This window comes from Biomphalaria glabrata, chromosome 2, assembly GCF_947242115.1.
Source record: "Biomphalaria glabrata chromosome 2, xgBioGlab47.1, whole genome shotgun sequence".
Lineage (NCBI taxonomy): Eukaryota > Metazoa > Mollusca > Gastropoda > Planorbidae > Biomphalaria > Biomphalaria glabrata.
In genome coordinates, this window is record NC_074712.1 from 63,332,225 (window position 1) to 63,356,046 (window position 23,822).

Genomic DNA, 23,822 nt, shown 5'->3' on the forward strand with positions numbered 1-23,822 from the left:
TGGTTCAATAATTTAGGATTCGGGTCATTCAAATGTGCAGGTTGCAGACGGTAATTCTCCAATACAATCGAAGAACTTGTTTGTTTTTCTCTCCCCCCTTATTGATGGTCTCCCTTTGGTCGTTCGCTCGCTGCACACACAAGCTTTTGTAGTAAGTGTTACATAAGAAATGTAACATAAGAGAGGGGGTGAGAAACATTGCCAGGAGGACAAGGGAGTTAATGAGCGAGAGTTGAACTGTAGAATCACGAGTTTAGTCCCTTTGTAGGTGTCGAGGGGATTCTTTTTTTTTTAATTTTAAAATCTGTCGATTTAAATACTTATGAAATTGATTACATCCACAGTGGATCATCTTTGGTTTAAATGTTTCGGAAGTAGAAATAAATCACTCGAACAGGTGAAATTAGACATGATTGATTGTGTCAACAAGATGGGAAGACTTACAGTAACAGTCACGTCTCGGCGGCCTTCCAGTTCGGTGCAGACGATATAAAGGTCTACTTCCGGTCTAATCAAGTGCACGGGTTCAATAAATTAAAGGATTTCGCAAGTTAGGTAAGAGTCTTTGATTTTGTAATTAATTAGTAAATCTAGATCTTCTTTTCATCTTGTTAACTCTCAACGTTCTCGAGCTCCCTCTGTCCCCCATCTCCTTCCTCTTTCTGTCACTCTCTCTCTCACTCTCTCTCTCTCTCTCTCTCTCTCTCTCTCTCTCTCTCTCTCTCTCACCATGTATATGTTGTATTTTGTAAACGTTTTGATCTAGGCTATTGTTATGTTATGATATGTCGCATATAGAAATACCCGTTTGTTATAATTATCCTATAACAATCAAGTGTATTTATCACATATCTATCATATATCTATCGGCTGCCGAGGACAAACACTCCTCACTAATCTTCGGACTCGAAGACAAGCCTTATTATTTATTATCATATATCTATCACATATATATATATATATATATATATATATATATATATATATATATATTTATATTTATATTATGCATCTATCAGACTATCACATATGGTATCTGTCACACATAACCATCAGATACAAGCTTATCTATCACTAATAAACCTAATTTTCACATATCTATTACATATGCGTAGATAGTTTGGGATCGTTCAGGAAAACTAGAACAGATACTAATTAGAGCCGTGTTGTTTTGGGATAAGGATTATGCCCCTTATAACTAGAGTATGCTAAATTTAAAGATATTTTAGGACAAAAGACTGAAAAAGCAAAATAGAAATAATACATAAAACACTCAATAATAACTGATGAATATAAAAACACAATTTAATAAAAATCCTCAGGCACAAGGACACAAAGGCACATTTCTTATTCCATATGATAGGACAAATTCCTACAAGTTCCGTTTATTTGCTAAAAGCCAGTAGAGCATGAGACGGGTTACCTGAATCAACCAGGAAAACAGGAAATAACTTAGCAGAGCTAAAAAAAGACTAGACGTAACATTCTTCTTTTAGAATGAACATTTGTAATATATGAGACTTTATTTCATATAGTTTAGCTCATTTTAACATATTAACTCATCTACCACATAAAACGATCATGTCTATCACATTTTCTATAATTGAATCAAAACATTTTTAAAGTTCTAACTAATCCTTTACTTATAACTCATGTAACAAAATTGAACTAAATGATTTAAAGTGATAGCCAAATAGTAGAATATAAATAAAAATTAACAAAAACAAAGCTTATATACTGAAAAGCACCACATAATCACTGCCATATATCTAAATACGGCAAGATTTGTCTCCCCTTTCTATTAAAACAAAATTTATAAATTATCACAGAGTCATTAATTAATTTTTTTTTTTAATTGATTCACAATGAATAATTGTGCGAAATTTCAACCTGATCTGTGATTGGGAAATCAGAGAAAAAAATTGTTAAATAATCCACCCAAACGGAATTAAGGAGTGAGTTTATATAAACTTTGTAAAAAAAAAAAACAAGGTTACAAAGACAGTTTGTGTGGAAACACAAACTCAAAATCGGCCCCCGCAGTGGTCCACCCAGGCAGGTAAAAAGGCAGGTATCAATATTATCAGAATGAAATTCTATCAAAGACAATCGACAGAAAATAATTGAGAAAAAAAAGATTAACAGATCTTGTGTGGTGCCCCAGCGGTCCAGCAGACCAAAGGATAGGTGAAAGTGAATGTGAAGTTAGAAGTGAACCTGGCCTAACTGATGTCTTATAATGAATATCTAATTGATCTAATTGTTTTGTAAGGAGCCAATCTCTTATTCCTCAAGAATAAAACATTTCCGTAAAAAACAAAACAAAAAATATATATTCTGTGATCTGCGATCTTGCTGCAGTTCACGCAACAATATGAAAAACTACTTATTAATTGTTGTTTTCAATTATGTCTGATTTATATGCATACTAAATAGATTTTTTCTCTTTAAAAAAATAGTAAAATCATTTTTCTGTGTAAATATAGTACTTAGAATAACAGAACTTACATAACTTAATTAACAGTACAAAATATATTTTTAAAAAATGACAAAAATTTTACAACCGTTTGCATAAATGTGTTAAAAATATGGCAAATTGTGGCATCCCGTAATAAAGAGTTTCGAGTGTTTGTTACTATTAATAGTGAATAGTTGTAAAAGTGGTGTATTTTTATGAAAAAAATGCTTGCATAAGTGATTTAAAAAATTAGATTTTTCGCTTTCAGAAAAGAAAAAAGTAGCCGTTGCATCAGAACTTTGAATGGTCTAAAATAGTATGATGTCGGAGTTTCACTATCTTTTCTAGTTTACGAGATCTAAACGGGACGGACAGACGGACAGACAGGCCACACAAAACTAATAGCTTCTTTTCCCCTTTCGGGGACCGCTAAAATACTACAAGAATCAATGATACACCATACAATGGTTAGCAGAGATGACATAATAAACTATTTGTGACTTTGCCACACTTTGTCATAAGTGTATAAAAAACATTGAGATGCCCCTGTACCTTAGCGAACTGATTAATCCATATGTCCCCCAGAGAGCCCTGCGCTCTTAGTAGTGCCACGTTTCTCCCTCAAAAGCCACGGTCTGCGGGCTTTTTCAGTGGGTTTGGAACTCACTCCCCATTGATCTCAGACAGACAACATGCTACACCACTTTTAAGAATAACATTAAAACCTATCTGTTTAAAACTTTTTTTAGATTAATTGTCATTTAAGCAGTCGTTTTAGCTGTCGTGTTTGTGTTTGTTAGGCTATTACGGCGCCATGAGCCTACAATTTGTTTGTTAACAGCGATTTTTTTTTTTAAAATTTATTATTAATGTTTAGAAATATTCGTGTCATGTAAAACGAATGAAAGGCTGCGTCTGTCTATTAATTTAACAAAAATCATAACTTCAAAGTAGAAGGTTGTGTCCCTGGAATTGATGACAAATAGAGAATAATGTAAAACTAGTCGACCCGCGGCATAGCAGACGCCGCTATTTAGTGACGGGTAAATACAGAGAAGATTATTAGTTCTCCCCCACCCTCTTTTTTTTTTCTGAGCCTCGCTCTCTGTCGCCGCGTAAGTTACGTGGGGTAGTCCGAATTGCAGAAATAAAAGAGTTATCTTTCCATGACTTTTTCATCGAGGGCTAGATACTCGGCGTGCGTGCGTGGTGTCCCGCATGGTTGGGCGAAGAAGAGAATTTTATATATAGATAATATGGGAAAAATAAAAGCAAAGACTATTTCTTGTAGGTACAATTTTACTCGGAAACTGAGAATGGAAGAGAGAGAAGAGAAGTTTTTGTACTTGTTTAGGCAATCAACCTGTTCAGCGGCGTCACAAGGGTAGGTGTCACAAGGTGCGATTAGATTTTGGTGTCATCCACATCTACCCGCGATGAAGCTGTGGCACCATGTATTTCTAGGTGTTACATTGTCGTGTCTAGCTTGTGTGCTTAAAACTGTGTGAAGCTTGAGTCGTACTTAACATCACAACAATGATTAAAACACACTGAGAAACACTGAGTAACATATCAGCTACATATCAGCAGACGATAATTTAAATAAGAAGAACAGATAACACACACACACAAGAGTCATTCCAGCTACCAACTGCTAGTAGTGACAGGGAACTGCCCGATACATGTCATGAAATATGGCCGGGCAAATTTACTTCAATGTACTTCACTTTCTATCTGGTTAAATGACAGTAAATCCAATAATCATAAAAATATGTCCGCTCTCTAGCAAGACTAAATAACAACTGTCACAATAACCAAGTCAATAACTGAATCAATACACGGAGGCGCTGTGGCTGAGCGGTAACGCGCTTGGCTTCCGAACCAGGGGTCCCGGGTTCGAATTCTTTGAACCCTGAAGAAGACTGGGATTTCTTATTTTGTGATCTTTTGTCGCCTCTGTTTCCACCCAGCTCTAATGGGTACCTGACATTAGTTAGGGAAAAAGTAAATATATAGGACTATTATTAGCCTATTTATTAATAGTAAATAAATATATAGGACTATTATTAGCCTATTTATAAATAGTAAATAAATATATAGGACTATTATTAGCCTATTTATAAATAGTAAATAAATATATAGGACTATTATTAGCCTATTTATAAATAGTAAATAAATATATAGGACTATTATTAGCCTATTTATAAATAGTAAATAAATATATAGGACTATTATTAGCCTATTTATAAATAGTAAATAAATATATAGGACTATTATTAGCCTAATTTATTAATAGTAAATAAATATATAGGACTATTATTAGCCTATTTATAAATAGTAAATAAATATATAGGACTATTATTAGCCTATTTATAAATAGTAAATAAATATATAGGACTATTATTAGCCTAATTTATTAATAGTAAATAAATATATAGGACTATTATTAGCCTATTTATAAATAGTAAATAAATATATAGGACTATTATTAGCCTATTTATAAATAGTAAATAAATATATAGGACTATTATTAGCCTATTTATAAATAGTAAATAAATATATAGGACTATTATTAGCCTATTTATAAATAGTAAATAAATATATAGGACTATTATTAGCCTATTTATAAATAGTAAATAAATATATAGGACTATTATTAGCCTATTTATAAATAGTAAATAAATATATAGGACTATTATTAGCCTATTTATAAATAGTAAATAAATATATAGGACTATTATTAGCCTATTTATAAATAGTAAATAAATATATAGGACTATTATTAGCCTATTTATTAATAGTAGCACATGAAGAAAAAAAAAGGCAAAAAAGAGAAACTCCTCAATACTGTGAAGAGACGAAAGCTGAGCTGGCTCGGTCCTATTGTAAGACATGACTCATTGCCTAAAGTCATCCTTCAAGGTACAGTGGAAGGAGCACGAAGAAAGGGTCGTCCAAAGAAAAGCTGGCTGCACAACGTAAAAGAATAAATTATAAATTATGGCTTTTAAATAGCGCTTCTTTCATGCTTATAGCATGCTCAGAGCGCTTTGGTCCAATCTCAGTTGTGGACCAGTGGGGAGGAGGGGGTATCTAGGAGTTGGTTTTTTTCTGTGCAGCCTTTAGGTGTTCAGTAAACACAACTCTGCCCGAGTCGAGTGTCGAACCTCGAGCCCCCTTTATAGGCAGCCATGCCAAGCTAAGTTCAAGCGCACTTAGCCTCTCGACCACCGGCCTCTCTCTTGATATCATACTAGGAACAGACACTGACCGACATAATGAAGGGATTTTGTGACTTGAACTGTCGCAGCACCCCTAGCGACGAAATTCAAAGGACAGATGAAAAGATGATCGGAAGAACGCTTACTTAGGCAGCCAATGAAGTATGGAACTAGAGCAATGCCCAGCTTAACAGAGCTTCAGCTATCGATTTGTGGTACACCCACAGGGCAGGGGTTCTCAACCTGTGGGTCGCGACCCCCTTGGGGGGGTCGATTGACGATTTGCCAGGGGTCGCCAGAGACCATCGAAAAAAATGAATAGTTTTGTCTATTCTCCTATTGCTGTGTGTCTAAGCGGGAAATGGGGGTCGCGGCACAGTGTGGGATTGTAAAGAGGGGTCGCCGAGCTTAAAAGCTTGAGAACCACTGCTCTAGGGTTAATGGACCAAGGGATAACCAGTCCAATCAGGAGTCAAAGAGCTTTCAATGTGCACTACAAAACAATGCATACCCAGAAATAAATTCTTCTATTAACTGTCTCAAAAATAAATGTCCTATATCCGTCTATAGTTCTCTTAAACTGTTAGGAAAAAAAAAACTACTTCTTAAAAAGAAGAATTATAATATACTAACCAATAATTGTGTAAATAGCTGTGCTATACTTACTTTAAAGGGAAACTCCGATGGTTTTGACAATTTTTGATATAATGTGTGTTTTGATTTACAGATAATGAATATATGATTCTTTTTTTTTTTATTTGCAATAATAACTTAGTAATTGATGTTTTTCCGACGTAATTTTCCTGCGCATCCAAAACAGTCAGACTTTCACCGGGTTTCTATGTGACGTCACAAATGTGTTTTAATCTATTGACTTATTGTGTAACAGGAGACCATACAGCAAAGTTTACATTCTCGTAAAAGAAATATATCTTCGTCTATGCTGTTAGATCTAGGATCTTGTAAGCAAAGAAAAAAATGCGTATTAAAAGTAGATTTACATGCTTGACTAACCACGGCAGTATGTATTGTCTCGCCTGACCACTCAACACACAACAAACACTATCGCTTGGTTGTCTTGTCATGACCGACTACACGTAGTCTCGACTAGCCTTACACTGACCAGTTTGTTCGAATCAGTCAGACCGTGACCGGTCAGACACACGATCTATTTACTTCTTGGGACAGAGAGAGGCTTAGATGAAAATGTTACTCTTTTTCTCGTGTTCATTATCCTAATGCTTTTAGATCTATCTATACATGTATAGGGACTGTATCATAGCTCTGGACTAGGCCGTCACTAAGCCTAACAGCTTAACAGCTACTGTAAGAATGAAGCGATACGATTGGTCAAATCTAGTTTCTCTTTCAGTATTGTTGAGGGAAGTGACGTGTGAACTAGCTTAAAACAAAATCTCATAGCACCCTGTTTTTTTTTTTTTTTGAGATGTCAAGAATTTACTGACTAATTTATTTAATATAAATGTTTCTAAGCATTTAAATAAAAAATGGTAAAATGTTTACTATTACAACTTTTTACGCAGAATTTAAATATGTCAATAACTCAAATTTGAAAAACCGTCGGAGTTTTCCTTTAATGTCACACCACACGGTCGCTTTATTTATTTTATGTGCATGCCTGATCAAGGCAGCACGAAGATATCCGAAACATTTGTTTTAAATGCTCATTACTTGTTGCACATTTGATTTTGGTAAAATATGGTCTTGTGGTGTACGGTTCGGACCGTCATCAAGTTCAAATCTTGCCCACTGCCATTTCATTCCATCCAGCGGCTAGTATTATAGCTTTTATATAGCGCTACTTTCATGCGTATAGCATGCTCAGAGCGCTTTTGGTCCAATCTCATTTGTGGACCAGTTGGGGGGGGGGGGGGGAAGGGGTATCTAGGAGTTGGTTTTCCGTGCTGCCTATAAGCGCTCAGTAACACAACGAGTCGGGTGTCGAACCTCGAGCCCCCTTCTAGGTAGCCAAGCCAAGCCAAGTTCAAGCGCACTTGGCCTCTCGACCACGCTTCTCACTATATTAGATGTATAGTAAATACAATAAGCATACAAATAAGCCCCGGGTTCGAATCCTGGTGAAGACTGGAATTTTTTATTTTCTGGATCTTAAGAGCGCCTGTGAGTCCACCCAGCTCTCATGGGTACATGACATTAGTTGGGTAAAAGAAAAGGCGGTTGTGCTGGCGTTAACCGTGGGCCAAAGTAACAGATAACCTTTACATCATCTGCCCTATAGACCGCATGGTCTTGAATGGGGAACTTGACTTTAACGCAAATAGGTAACCCTGCCGGACCAAAAGTAATACACTTCGTCTCTGGAAAAACGTTCAGGACTTAAAAACAAAACAAAACAAAAAAAAAAAAAAACTTTCCCTCGCAGACGACAAATGTCACTAAGAAGACTGGAAAAAAGGACGCGCTGGAGTTATCTGCCTATAATGTGCCCTAAACTAAGCCTCTAGTATTGATCTATTTCTAGTCCACCAATTACGCAGAGAAAGAGTTAAGGATACGAATCTTTACGGCATTCAACATATTTTTCCACGAAATTCTTCAATTTGCTTATTACTATTTCACTACCCTGTCATGATTAAGTTTCAATAACTTTTTCGTTTATCAGAAAATGTTTTATTTGGAATAGCTATAAAGGGGAATGCATGCTCTTTATATATATATATATCAAAATAAAGTTTATAGAATTAAACATTTATTTAATTTAATGAGGTCAAATCAACGTTGGTATCGTTAATTAGGAGAGAAAGAGTTAATCGCAAAATGATATCGGAAGTTTTATTTCAATGAACTATATTAACTGGCATAGAGGAAAGCACCTGGCAACAAGTGGCTTCCTAAAGAGACAGATGGAATGGACCTCATTCACTAATCGTAAACAAACAACATTTAACCACGTCTCTTCTATACAAAATACGTAATCCATGAAGGATGTCACGTGATGCGTTTTTTTCCATTGTTGTATCAATATTGTCACGTGGCTAAATGAGGTCCATTGAACAAAAAAAAAAATTAATTCGTTTCGAGAAAAGATTTGGCACAAAAAAAAATCAGTTAGCATTTTGTTTTCGAAATCTGTCAATATTTTTAAAAAGAATAATTGTTGATACGTTAAAAAGAAGATTAATCCTCAAAAAGTCTAGTTTCTTTGAGTAAGGAGAATAGTCTCGTCTAAATATTCCAACAAGATGTCTGCTTCCCCCCATCCGGTTTCCCATGATCCTCTCTTAACTCTTTCTCTCCTAAAAACGATACCAACGTTGATTCCACTAGAATGTGGTAAATAATTACGGAGAGAAAGAGTTAAGTCACGCTTCGACTTTTTGTATTTGTAATGTGTATTGCCTCGTGCTACGTGCGCCTTTCCCCCCCCCCACCACACACACACTTTTTTTTCGGGGGGAGGGGGATGTTTACTTTCACCTAGTGACATCAGTAAAGGCATGTCTTGATGATCTAGAGCAGTGGTTCCCAAACTTTTTTGTCTTGTAGACCCCTTGCCATATTTTCTGGTTTTCGGTAGACCCCCTGCTTAATTAGCACATTTGTTCAAATTCATCAACATTTATGTTAAACTAATTTCTATCTGTAGTGAGTTGAAAAGTGAAAAGTAATTTAAAGCTACATACTAAGTTATAGAGATTGTTTTTTGAAACCAATTAATATAAAAATAAATATGTATTGCTGGAATCACCAAACACACTGGAAATGTCTTTTTGCAGATTTATCATCCGTTGGTTCGGATGTTATGTTTCAAATAGGAATTTGTTGTTCTATGAAGTAGTGCTTCAAACATTCAATATTAATTAATTAATTAATTTGCCTTAAGTATCATTAAAATTTTCTCAAAGAGCAGTTTTTCGTGTATTTCTTAATCTTTCATGTGTGGCGACAAATAGTGAGTCTGCGAAGATGTTATCACTACCAGGAGAAGGGGAGAAGCCAGTAAGCAGGAAGGGCTCATTAGCCTTGGCTGGCTATCTAGCAGAATTCAAAAACTCTCCTGTCTTGCACTCAAACATGGGAAATGTTTTATGGGTCAACCCTGAGTAAAAATAAGGAGCCAGCGACCCTAATGCAGTTTGCAGCACACATCACTACACCCTGTCAGAGCCTGTGACACTGCTGATCCCAAACTGTATTTATGTCGTTTGCAAAGAATTAGATAATAAGATTTTAATTTTATAACTCATGCCACCGACGTGTCCTTGAACAGTAGAGTTGCTTAAAGCAATTCTTTTAATAATATCAGATGTAGCATTATGTAAAACAGTTTTTACAGCTACAACGGCTGGCAATATCAAATGTTTTACTTTTAGTGTTTTACGTATTTGGTCATAAAAAGTCAAGTTCCCTTTTCAGACCGTGTGATGATGTTAAGGTCATCTGTTTCTTTGGCCAACGGTTAACGAGCAGGGTGTCACGTGGCCAGCATAACGACCAACCGCCTTTACTTTTCCTAACTTAAGTCAGGTACCCATTAGAGTTGGATGGACCGGCACCTTCGACACGGATGTCACGGGTGGACCCAGGGGAGCCCTAAAAATCCTGACATTCAAAATTCACAAAGATTCGAACCCAGGACCCCAGGTTAGGATGCCAAGCGCTTAACCACTACCACCCTATTTTGATATAAGTAAACAGATATTGTAAGACGCCCACATACCATCATCTTCTCTATACGATGTCGAAAAGATATTTTGTGGGTCTATTCTGAACTTTATCTTTGAATGTTTGAAAGTTTTTCAAATCTTTTTTGATAGTGACTTTGTCTCAGATGATCCTCCAGCGTAATTAGTTTCATATCGGCATAAAAATGCAATTGGCATGTTTGATAAGGAAGGAATGAACAATTTTAAATAATCAACGCTATACAGTTTACATTTCTTTTTGCTAAACATTACTTACATGTAGACAAAATGAAGTGATTGAAATAAGTATTGAAAATAAATACAACAATTTTTCATTTGGATAGTAGGATAAATATTTAAAGGATTAACTAAGGTACAAATGATATATTAGTGTGAAGAATTACATTAATGTGATGTGAAAATTAAAGTCATGACCTGCTTCAATGAAATCTATTATCATAGACCCCCGTGGACATCTCATAGACCCCCAATTTGTTTTTTCACTTTCATAGACCCCTTGGAAGTCTTCGTAGACCCCTGGGGGGTCTATATAGACCACTTTGGGAATCACTCATCTAGAGAATAAAGCTTTGAAATTGTGAAATCTTCTAAATAGTCAATCTGAAAACAGTTTGGCAGAAGTCAAGCTTCGCAGACGGTCAAAACATGTTATTCCCATTGCATACTTGTACAAATAACAACAGTAGTAGCAAACTTTTTTTTTATCTGAAAGAAATGACGTCATGGTTGAATGAGAAGACTGTGTCATAAAAGAAAATTCAACAGTTTAGTCAAGAAAATCAAGACTATATTTTGTGACTGATTCAGATAATAATCCAACCTCGCCTTAAAATTGTTTCTTTATTGCTGGTATTTTCTTTAAAAGGGTCTAACTTTTTTTTTATCAGGTGACGTACTTTATCATAGTGTGTACCTTGTATGAAGGCTCCAATTTAAAAAAAAAATTAACTAGCATTGGGGAATGTTAAGACTTCTGCACTTTGAGTTGGCTACATTTTTTAAATTCTGGTCAACATTAAGTTAAACAATAAAATAAGATAAGATAAGATAATTTTATTGATCCAATCAAATGGAAATTCAGTTTGACTACAATTGACAACCTCAGCGTAACTTACTTTACAAAAACAATATGGATGAAAAATTCGAACAACATTCACTCACGAAACACATACACATTCACAGCCAGCGCTTTATGAGTTTGACTTCTATGTACTTCTCGATGACGACAGCTGATCTTGTAACACTCTGACCGAAAGTGGGATAAAGGAGTTTTCAAATCTTTCTGTTTTAGTCCTAATGGAAGGGAGACGACCACTTTGTTCAGATCTGATGTAACAGTGGTTTAATGGCTGCAGGTTATCTTTAAGAATCGTGAGTGTTTTGGAAAGGCATCTTTCATGGAAAAGCTCTTCAAGAGATGGTAGCTGTGTTCGAGTGATATACGATTCTTTTTTAATTAGTCTATTAAGTCTATGTCTTTGTGCCAGTGAAGTATTACCATACCACCAGGTGATGGCAAAGTTGATTAGACTGCTGATATTTACTGTGTAGAAAAGTTTGATTATTGTTTTGTCTAGGTTAAATTTTCTTAGCTTTCTGTGATAGAAGAGTCGCTGGTGAATTTTCTTGTATATGTTTTAACAATGTTTGTTACATTTCAGTTTGTTGTAGATAGTTGTACCTAGATATTTATATTCTTGTACTTGTTCTATGGTTTGGTTTAAGTTCCTCGTTTGTGGATATTTCAAGTGTGGAAGTTTACGCGCATGATGGTTCATCACCCAGTCGGGTATGTTCAAGTGAAGAATGTCTTCGAATCTCAGATTTAGGTCGTCATATATATATATATATATGGCTCCTTTTGTCTCGAAAGGCAATGGATGCGCCCAAATGAGTCACTGGTTTTGGCTTAATCTTGAGACGGGGCAGAATCTGGTGTGGCTAATCAAGCCAATTCTAGAACGGCAGACTTTGCCACAATTCGTACATGTGTATGCCTCTGATTTAGGGCTAGCAGACAGGGCAGCTTTCTTTTTATCCCTCTTGATTAAAGCCGCTTCAATTTTTTTGTTCTCAGCAAGGGTTGTCCCAGCACGCACAGTCTGTCTCCATGCACTCCGGTCTTTGGCTATGTTTTCCCACATACTTTCGCTGATGCCTGAGGCTCTCATGTCTCGCTTGCAGACATCTCTATATGTTAGTCTTGGGCGGCCCTTGGGTCTGACTCCTTCCACAAGCTCAGCATATAAGATATCTTTCGGGATTCTGCCACCTGGCATGCGGGTGACATGTCCGAGCCAGCGTAATCTTCTTTGTGTCAGGAGAGCATACATGCTGTTCATATTGGCCAATCTTAAGATCTTAAGGTCGTCATAGAATAGTACGTAATCATCATCATCATCAAACTCCATTTGAGTGAGGGCTTGAGAGGCTCAAATCCTCTCTGGCAAAAGCCCTGGACAGAAACCCTGCTGTCTCGCGTAGTGCATACACGTCGCCATACAGGTCGAGAATTTTGGGTTTCCCAGACCTGTCGAGACGGAGATCAGCAAGTCTGGGGCAGTCAAACAGAATATGAGGCACGGTTTCCTCTTCCTCCCCGCAGCGGGGGCACCGTGAATCGAAATTTGGCCATAGCCGTGAGAAATATGAGCCAACAAGACAATGGCCTGTCCTGCACTGTGCTATAATAGCTTGTTCAGGCCTGGACAGCCTCCACCACGGGGAAGTGCGGTCAGATGGCGCCTCATGCGCTCCCAGACTCCACGGGCTTTTTGGGACTTGTCCCAGCACTCAAACCACTTTTCCAATTCTGTTTTTTTGAATTATAGAATAGTACCTAATAGACATATCAAACAGTAGTGAGCGACGAGTTGATTAGTATTCAAGTTATACGATCGGATTTACTGTTTTTTAATTTTAATATTTTACAATTTTCATCTTTCTGAGTATCCCTTTCGTTCGTCTCGCGGACGCTAGGGGTCCGCGGAACCCAGTTTGAGAAACTCTGTATTAGCTACTTGTTAACTCTACTCTGGATTATGATATGTGACTTACTGATTAAATTTTTTCATGCAGTGGTGGTCAACTTTTTTGTTCTGGGGGGGGGGGGGGGTCATACCTGTCATCGACTTGTCAGCCTAATTACGCCCTGCAGGCATAAGTATCGGAGCACATCGTCACGGACTGAAAATGACCGCAGGCCGTAGTTTGGGCGTCACTAAATTAATGCACTGGCTAAATGAATTGTTTCATTGACAATTTCTCTTACTCATAATTCAATTGAGTTTAGCTTTTTTTTCTTTGATCCAAAACAAACAATTTGGTTTTGAGGCTATTGCCCTAAGTCGTCCGACCTGTGATTGAGCTCGGCAAGTTCCGTTAACAAGTTCGGGCCATCTCGTTGATTGAGCTCGGCAAGTTCCGTTAACAAGTTCGGGCCATCTCGTTGATAGACCTCGGCAAGTTCCGTCAACAAGTTCGGGTCATTTCTTTGATTGAGCTTGGCAAGTTAACACAAGTTCGGGCCATCTCGTTGATAGAGCTCGGCAAGTTCCGTCAACAAGTTCGGGTCATCTCTTTGATTGAACTCGGCAAGTTTCCACAAGTTCGGGTCATCTCTTTAATTGAACTCGGCAAGTTCCCACAAGTTCGGGTCATCTTCTTAATTGAACTCGGCAAGTTCCCACAAGTTCGGGTCATCTCTTTGATTGAGCTCGACAAGTTCCCACAAGTTCGGGTCATCTCTTTGATTGATTTCGGCAAGTTCCCACAAGTTCGGGTCATTTCTTTGATTGAGCTTGGCAAGTTCCCACAAGTTCGGGTCATTTCTTTGATTGAGCTTGGCAAGTTCCCACAAGTTCGGGTCATCTTCTTAATTGAACTCGGCAAGTTCCCACAAGTTCGGGTCATCTTCTTAATTGAACTCGGCAAGTTCCCACAAGTTCGGGTCATCTTCTTAATTGAACTCGGCAAGTTCCCACAAGTTCGGGTCATCTTCTTAATTGAACTCGGCAAGTTCCCACAAGTTCGGGTCATCTCTTTGATTGAGCTCGACAAGTTCCCACAAGTTCGGGTCATCTCTTTGATTGATTTCGGCAAGTTCCGTCAACACAAGATCGTGTCCTCTCTGATGTTTTATTGTTTTCCTAACTAGATCCACATGCCTGGAGTCGAAAGAGATAATTAACTTATTGTCGTAATAGGAAACGCGTATTAATTAGAATTGTTATTGGCACTAGTTTCCTTTGAAGAGCAGTCGCTCCAGGCTTATTTGAATCAATCTTAATCCGGACATCGGAATATTTTTGGGGGGATTTAAGGTCTAGTAGTCAAATGTCAGATAAATAGTAGAATATGATGTTCAGTCTCATAAAGTCTTTACTTTTTGAAGCCAATCTAACGAGACTTCCAAACAAGTAAGAATATTCTTTACAACTTTAATGTTAAAACTAGTGTAATAAGACCTTTTTTTTTATTTATTAAAGTCACTACTATATTTATGCGCAATAATATTTTAAAAGTTGGTTTTATTTAGTGGTCAGTGCACTATGGTCATATCTTAACATTCTGTCGTATCACATAGAACAAGAACTGTGCCTTTATCTTTGTGTTTCTATGAACTTGTTATTAGGTTTTCTTATTGGATTTGTCAGTTAGGGTTCAGTGAATTTTTGCTACTTTACTTTTTAAGTCTTCTGTTGTCTTTTTCACTTTCTGTTTTAACATTTAACATTTTAATATTTAACATTTAACACTTTAATATTTAACTTTTAACATTTAACAATTTAACACTTTAATATTTAACTTTTAACATTTAACAACTTAACATTTAACAATTTAGGATTTTAATATTTAACTTTTAACATTTAATGATTTAGCATTTAACAATTTAACAAATTAGCATTTTAATATTTAACTTTTTTTAACATTTAACGATTTAGCATTTAACAATTTAGCATTTTAATATTTAACTTTTAACATTTAACAATTTAGCATTTAACAATTTAACATTTAAACTTTTAACATTTAACGCTTAAAATTTAACATTTTACATTTGAACGTTTAACATTTTAGCTTTGAACATTTTGACATGTATGTGTCGCTCAACGCTATGATACTTGTAGGATTGATGCTCGTGCAGATTTAATGTTATACAAGAGTCGTGTAAATAGAACAATATGCCAGGTAGTCCATTGAACAAAAAAAAATTTGATAGTTTTTGGTCTGGCTTGTGGTATTGCGAGACACACTTTGAAAGTTTGAGGAGGAAGGGAGGTTATGCTAATGAAACAGTAGTTCTCACACTGTACAGCCAGATGAGATTGTGTACGGAAGGTCTCATGAGCAACAGTTAAACAACAAAACGCTTTCTCATGTGAGCTACAGACCTTTGAGTCACACACTGCTGTCTCTTTCAAGGGTAATCTCCCATCTGCTTTTCCTCTATGACAGTGGAGGTAAAATGGCGCCTGAGTAAATCTCTCTAGCGCTATTGGGAGTAACTCTGTTACGCCGAGCTCCTTTAGTCTCGCCAAATAAAATCACCTAGGACAGGGGTTCTCAACCTGTGGGTCCCCCAAGGGGGTCGAATGACGATTTGCCAGGGGTCGCCTAAGACCATCGAAAATTGTCTACTCTTCTATTGTTGTATGTGTGTGTGTGGGGGGGGGGTTGCGGCAGAGTGGTGGATTGTAAAAAGGGGTCGCCGAGCATAAAAGGTTGAGAACCGCTGACCTAGGACATGCGGTCATCTCCCATATGGGATAGGTGTCCGACCCAGCGCAGGCGTCGAATGGTAAGTAGTTTTATACTGTCCACACCAGCCTCCACCAGACACAGTAATCTTGCGTATGCCCATTACGGAGCGGAAGCACCTTTGAATCGTTTGAGAAACCTTCGATGCCTCCTATAGAGCACTCAGGTCTCAAAGCTATACAAAAGTGTGTTTAGAACTTCAATGAGTTTGTTGAGGCTGCTGTCTCGTAATTTGTTGAGGCTGCTGTTTCGTAATTTGTTGAGGCTGCTGTCTCGTAATTTGTTGAGGCTGCTGTCTCGTAATTTGTTGAGGCTGCTGTCTCGTAATTCGTTGAGGCTGCTGTCTCGTAATTTGTTGAGGCTGCTGTCTCGTAATTTGTTGAGGCTGCTGTCTCGTATTTTTTTGAGGCTGCTGTCTCGTAATTTGTTGAGGCTGCTGTCTCGTAATTTGTTGAGGCTGCTGTCTCGTAATTTGTTGAGGCTGCTGTCTCGTTTGTACTCTCTGTCCACCTCACTAAAACGGAGGTCATGCTCCAGTAGCCCCCGAACGGAGCTAGCCCCCACAAATCAACGTGAATGACCACATCATCAATCGTGTCGACCAAGTACCAGGGCAGCTGCAACGATGCGTGACTTTCCAGAGAAAAAAAAAATCAACCGTCGAGCGCCCTACAAATGGGAAGCGTGGTCGAGAGGCCAAGTGCGCTTGACCTTGGCTTGGCTTGGCTACCTAGAAAGGGGGCTCGAGGTTCGACACCCGACTCGGGCAGAGTTGTGTTTACTGAGCGCCTAAAGGCAGCACGGAAAACCAACTCCTAGATACCCCCTCCCCTCCCCCCCCCTCCACCGGTCCACAAATGAGATAGGACCAAAAAGCGCTCTGAGCATGCTATAAGCATGAAAGTAGCGCTATATAAAAGCTATAATAATAAAAACCTTCGAAGCCTCCTATAGAGCACTCAGGTCTCAGAGCTATACAAAAGTGTGTTGAGAACTTCAATGAGTTTGTTGAGGCTGCTGTCTCGTAATTTGTTGAGGCTGCTGTCTCGTTTGTACTCTCTGTCCACCTCACTAAAACGGAGGTCATGCTCCAGTAGCCCCCAAACGGAGCTAGCCCCACAATGACGTGAATGACCACATCATTTATCGTGTCGACCCAGTACCAGGGCAGCGTCAACGATGCGTGACTTTCTAGAGCTAAGACCAACAGCGCCCTACAAATGGACCTCATTCACCGAAACGAACGGTCGCGTGATAACCATTGATAAAACAACGAAAAAAAAAACCAGTCACGTGATAACCATTGTTGATTCATAGTAGGTCGTAAGTTGTATAGGAGAAATAGGGAAGCACTGGGCTCATTGTTGTTTGTTTACGATTGGTGAATGAGAGCGTATTGCGTAATAGGTCTCTTCGCTTCCGACAACTAATCAATGTCTTTTAAACATTACAGGCTATTAAATTTTGAAATTATATCAAGTAGGCCTAATTAGTGTCTGTGTCGTTATGACACTGCTGTTTGTGCTATAACTGCAGTATACTATTAACAGTAATATGAATTTGTGGATGGTCAATATTTGCTTTTTATTTGATTTGTATCATCGATTTTTTTACCTGGATACGTGCTTCATATGGTGAAATCCATTTGAGGGATTTTTTTTTAAACAGTAAAAATATCCAAGTATTGACTAGTCTTGTTGTAGGCTACTGTGGCAGCTATAATTCTTGTCGGATTAGAAGCTTGTGTTGCTAAAGGAAATTATTTTAATAAGACCTATTTAAAATGCAAGTAATATCAACATCAAACATTGTGATTAGTTTCCTTTTTTAAAAAAAAAATAAGCCACAGACTGGTTTCGAGGGCTGCCTGGTCGTGCGGTATGCGCTCTGGACTGTCGTTCGGTCGTCTCGATGGTTCCGGGTTCAAATCCTGCCCGCTGCCATCCCCCGTCATCCTGCGGGAGGTTTGGACTAGGAAGTAGATTATCTTCAACATCCTTATCATTTAAAACATGTTATAAGCATATATATTTCTATGTCTATAATATAAACTGAGTGGTACAGTTTAAACAGAAAATACTTTAAATAAATGTAATAAATATCAATGAATATATACACAAAGATAAAGGCACATTCCTCGTCCCATATGCTAGGACAAATTTGTACAAATACTCCTTCTTCCCTAGTGCTATTAGAGCATGGAATGGGTTGCCTGAGCTAGCCAGGAAAAACCAGTGACTTGGCAAAATTTAAGTCGTTGGTTAATATGCATGACTAAATGCATGACGCGTAGGACGTAATCATCTTCTTTTTTGAAGTAACGTCTGTATTATATAAGATAAGATAAGATATTGTTGCACTAAAAAATTATGATGACCAAGTCGGAGAAACCTAGCATATGGTTTTATTAGGCTACAACAATGCACGGAATGACAGACTCAGAGAACAACACACTACATCGATGATGTGAACATACACTTTCGTCATTACACAAACATATAGGCCTACATGTATCAACCATTGTTATCTTATCTTATAGAATACAGACGTTCCTTCATTGAAGAAGATTATTACGTCCTTGTGGTTAGTCATGCATATTAATCAAGGACTTAAACTCTACAAAGTCATTGGTTTTCTGACAACCCGCTCCATGATCTAATTAGCCCTTGGAAGACAGAGCACTTATAAAAATGTGTCCTGTCTTATGGAATAAGAAATGTGCCTTTATCTTTGTGTCTTTATAACTATTTTTATTAGGTTGTGTTTTTATCTGTAACTTATGGTTTTTTCACAGCTTTCCTATTATATTTATAAAAATAACTCGATAGAATCTACCTTAGGTCTCGATATGTCTAGGTGTCTCTGGTTCAGTTCTAGTTAACGAAATAAAACAATTAAACCACTAGATCAAACACATAAACTGTAATCATCTTTATTGCATATCACACACGCTGGTCTCTATCTGACAACAAAACACATTTCCGGTCATTCGCGCAGATTGTAAAAATAGATTATACATACATACACACATTCATCCGTGACATCTCGCCCCTCCTAAAATTATAATCAATTTTTACAAAGATACATAAAAAACAGGATTATAAAACAAGTATAAAACATTACACCACAATACAACAAAAATGTTAAGTCGCTAGGCCACAAAGGCTCTGAATATGCCACACAGGCGTTTATGTATCCAAACAAACTTGAACATAGTCACACAGACTTTAATGTAGTCACACAGACTTTAATGTAGTCACACAGACTGCAATGTAATAGGCACACAGTCTATAGTTAAGACACACAGTCTTAGAAGAGGAAGACACACAGTCTTAAAAGATGAAGACACACATTCTTAAAAGATGAAGACACAAAGTCTTAGTTGTAGACAGAAAGTCGACCATCAAGCAACAAAGTCTAAACTGTTGAAGACACAAAGTCTTTGATGAAGCAACACATGCTTGTGAGAAGCCACGTAGGCTTATATCTATGATAAGCGTGACAGAATGTCCGCTACGACGTTTCCTTTACCTGGAATATGCTGCACTTCTAACTGAAAGTCCTGAAGCATCAGAGACCAGCGTGTGTGATATGCAGTAAAGATGATTACAGTTTATGTGTTTGATCTAGTGGTTTCATTGTTTTATTTCGTTAACTAGAACTGAACCAGGGACACCTAGACGTATCGAGACCTAAGGTAGATTCTATAGAGTTATAATTATAAATATAATAGGAAAGCTGTGACATGGTTCATTGTCTTATGTATTATTGTTACTTTACTTTTTAACCTTCTGTTCTGGGGTGTTTCCAAACGTATTTTCCCCACAAAGGGTCAATATAGAGTTGATTTGTGTATAATTTATTTCTTATTCCTGTGATAAGATAAATATTTGTAAACGATCTATCTTTCCGAAGTGCCATTAGAGCATGGAGCGGGTTGATGTTCCACAAATGTATGACATGTTCACTATCAGATTGATCAAGCGGACTCCACGTGTAACTCGTATGATTGCTGGACCTTATTAGCAACATTCAGACCAAGCATGTTCAATAATCTGATTACACCACAAATGTCCTGTCCCTGTTCTGAAGCCCTAGGAACATTATTCAATATGATTCGAATGCATTCACTTATACACGCAGGATGGCTGCCTGGCCCTGCGGTATGCGCTCTGGACTGTCGTTCGGAGTTGGTCCCGGGTTCATACTCTGCCTGCTGCCATCCCCCGTCGTCCTGCGGGAGGTTTGGACTAGGACGTAGATTATCTTCAACTATGAAAAAACATCCAAAACATGTGAAACAAGAAAATATATTTGTTATGATCATCTTTACACATTAATTCTATGTGGCTGGAAAATGTCTTTAAAAAATTACCACAACACGTTATGATACATTAGAACCTCAGGGCTTGCAAAAACCTTCCTTCAGGGAATAATACCAGGAGATAGAAGAAGAGGCAGACATAGGAAAACATAAAACAAGAAAAACAAAACAAAAAACTTTTAAAAACCAAAGCTTATTTTAAGTGTAATTGTATCAATTAGTTTGGATCAGTCATGCAATTTTATATATAAATATAACTGACCTAGACTTAATAAATCTGTGCAATTAGAATATTTTTACCAAATGTTTTTGTTTAGCTTTTAGCTTTTTCTATGCGCTATGATACTATTACTTGTCTGGACCAGTTGGGAAAGGAGGAGAGAAGAAGGGGGTATCTTGGTGAATTTTTACATGATCCTCTGAGTATACAAACTTTTTACCAGGCAGACAGAGTGAGTTGATATAGTGAACGGACAGGCCTATCATTAAATGAAATTCTATCCAAGGCAAAAGACATAGAGGAATGGAGAAAAACGGTCAACAGATCTTGTGTTGTGCCCTAACGGTTCAACAGACTAAGGGATAGGTGGTGGTGGTGTAGAACTTTAACTAATAAGATCTTATTTGTCATTTTTTTAAAATAATTCAAATAAGATAATTAATTGATATTTTCTTGTTTCACAGGGACGTAACTATGGAACAACTCTCAGTTGGCGTAGATTGTCTTTTCCTGGGGAGACAATTTCTATCGTGGATTCAGCTAATTGCGGACCAGATGGGAATAAAACAAATGTAAAAAATCATCCATTTTTGAATCGTGTGAACACTTCAGTCGTCATGATCTAAAAATAGCCAACAGCGCAGATCAATATCTAGCCGTCTGTCATGATCGTACCCTAAGGCAGGGGCTAAATATAGATCACACAGCAGAACTTTCCTTCATCAGGAACAACTTCACAAAAGGTCACAAATTGTTAGACCGAAGCGCTGGACGCTTAAAATGGCTAAGCTCTCTGATGCTATTGTACACCGATGCTCCAAGCTCCATCACGGGCCCGCCGCTGGAATGTGCATCGTATTGTTTGTACTGCAGGCTGGGTTGATGGACTATTTTCTCGTGTTCTACCTGTCTCCCGACTACCTCTACTGGCTAGTGGCTGACTTCATCGCGCTGGTCGTGCTGGTCATCAGCATGGTGTACTCCTACGTCATGCTGGAGAAGCAGCGACACACGGACCACTCTCAGAAGAGGCACTCGGGCTTCAGCATCTCTTGGCTCCCTTGGGCTCTCATCAACATCTGCGTGATCATCAAAATCGTTCTGGTGGTTGAGAAGAACGCTCTGGAGAACGAAGAGAACAAGCCCTCCATCTTCGGGGCCAACACGTTTAAGACCGCCGTGGCCATAGGGAGCTGCATTTTCATCTTCTTGCTCACCACGCAGCACGACGCTCCTCTCGGAAGCAGACGACGCAGTTATATCTATGACCTCACCGGTCACGTGGTATTCGACATTTTAGACACCGCCGACATCTTGGAAGTGTGCTTTAACAAAGAAGACAGGGGGACTCTTTGGTCTGGGCTTGAGGAAATTATCCTCACGCTGGCGGCACTGAACCTTCTCCTGCCCACTGTTCCACTGATCACGCTGAGCAGGACTCAGTTTGGCAGGGACAGCCTCAGCCGCCCGATGATCTACCTCCACCGTCTGCTGGTAGTCCTAGCTGTGAACGTGCCCAACCTGCTGACACGGCTAATGCTTTGGCAGACGAACAGCGTCAGCATCTCTCCCTTCACGCTCAAGAACATCATCCTGATCGGCATGACCCTCTACGAGTTTTATGAGCATAAGAAAGAGAAACTGGCGATGCCCAGGTCTGAGTCTATGGACTTGGAAGGCAGAAATGGCGATGCTGGCGTCAAAGATTTACAGTTCTCTTCCAGTAATGTAGAAAGCACTATAGACCTTGTAGAACTGGAAGCCAAGGCGTCCGGAGATTCTAGAGAAAACAGCTCAATTAGCTACAAGCATATGGTGAGCTTGGACGAATCTGACGTCACGGCACGCGATGATGCTGACGTCATGGAAGAGTTGAAAGACACCTTTATTGTAAATGTTCCGAATGATGCTATGAATATCACTGACATCACCTCGCGGGAAAGTGAGGCCACGTCATCCGTCTAAACAATGTCATGTTATTAAAAACTTTGATGTTGCTGCTTTTAACGAAACAAACTTTTCAAAATAAACATAGTATTTCGGCAAAGGATTTACCTGGATTTATAAACATGTGTTTATGCATTTGAAAAAATGGATATTATTATACCCCTGCTGCCTTATAAGTCTGCTTATTACACTGCCCTAAAGATTAAACAAATTCTCCAATTACATACTATGACCGATTGGACTGTGCTCATTGTTCAATATCATACTGCATATAATATATAAAATAAGAAGATGAGTACAGTGTCTTGATTTTAAAGGTCTTATTGATGGCTATGATAGTTGAAAGACCTTTCAAACCGCATACAATGGATTTGTTGGACTGCTTTCAAAGACCTCATAAAGACCTCATAAAGACCTCATAAAGACCTCATATACTAAAACAGTTTAGAGACCACTGCCTGTTATCAAAATTGAGCATTTACTTTTTTTTTTTTAAAAAGAGTTGTTAATTTTGAATTTGTTATAAATCTGTTATTCTGAATTTGTTATATATGTTTTTTTAAACAAAATATTCCATAATCCATACACCAAAGCGATGTCACATTTATCTGCGTTGTTATTGCACCTCTCAAGAATAGAAATATTGCAAAGAGTGTAAACACGGAGAGTTTAGTTTTGAGCCCGCCCCTGGAGCCGAGACTGACTCTAGATCCCTATTGTAGCAGGGCCTACTTTAAGCTACCGAGCCGGGTGGCCGGAATTGAGTGTGCGTGCGTGAGGTGTGTTCATTTGTGTAATTAACAATGCATTATTTAATTACCAAAAAAAAAACGTATCTTTCTACGGCTGAAAGAAACCTAAATTGTAACAAGAATTTACATATCAATGAAATGTTTTGCTCTAATTTATTGATTTAATAATGTTTTGTTTTTGTATTGACTTCAATGTAAAATATGGACATGATTTCTATTTTTTTATGCGATAAAAAAGACAAAACCATACCCATTACATTAAAAGGTCAGCTGTAATATTATTTCTTGTTTTGCGTGTTAAAATTTTACTAGAGAACAAAATTATACAAACATTATTATTATTATTATACCTTTTATATAGCGCCAATTTCATGCTTATAGCATGCTCAGAGCGCTTTTGGTCCAATCTCATCCATAGACCTGTGGGGGTGGGGGGGGGGAGGGGGTATCTAGGA

The 23,822-nt window shown here is 37.9% G+C and overlaps 1 protein-coding gene across 1 annotated transcript; it reads left to right on the forward strand.

The window, feature by feature from the left end:
* Positions 1-21: 21 nt before the first annotated feature.
* Positions 22-23,622, forward strand: LOC106052222 (uncharacterized). Its single transcript, XM_056021890.1, has 2 exons — positions 22-555; positions 21,133-23,622. Exon 2 carries the CDS (start codon positions 21,449-21,451, stop codon positions 22,631-22,633), a length of 1,185 nt encoding a protein of 394 aa, XP_055877865.1. The 5' UTR covers positions 22-555; positions 21,133-21,448; the 3' UTR covers positions 22,634-23,622.
* The last annotated feature ends 200 nt before the right edge of the window (positions 23,623-23,822 follow it).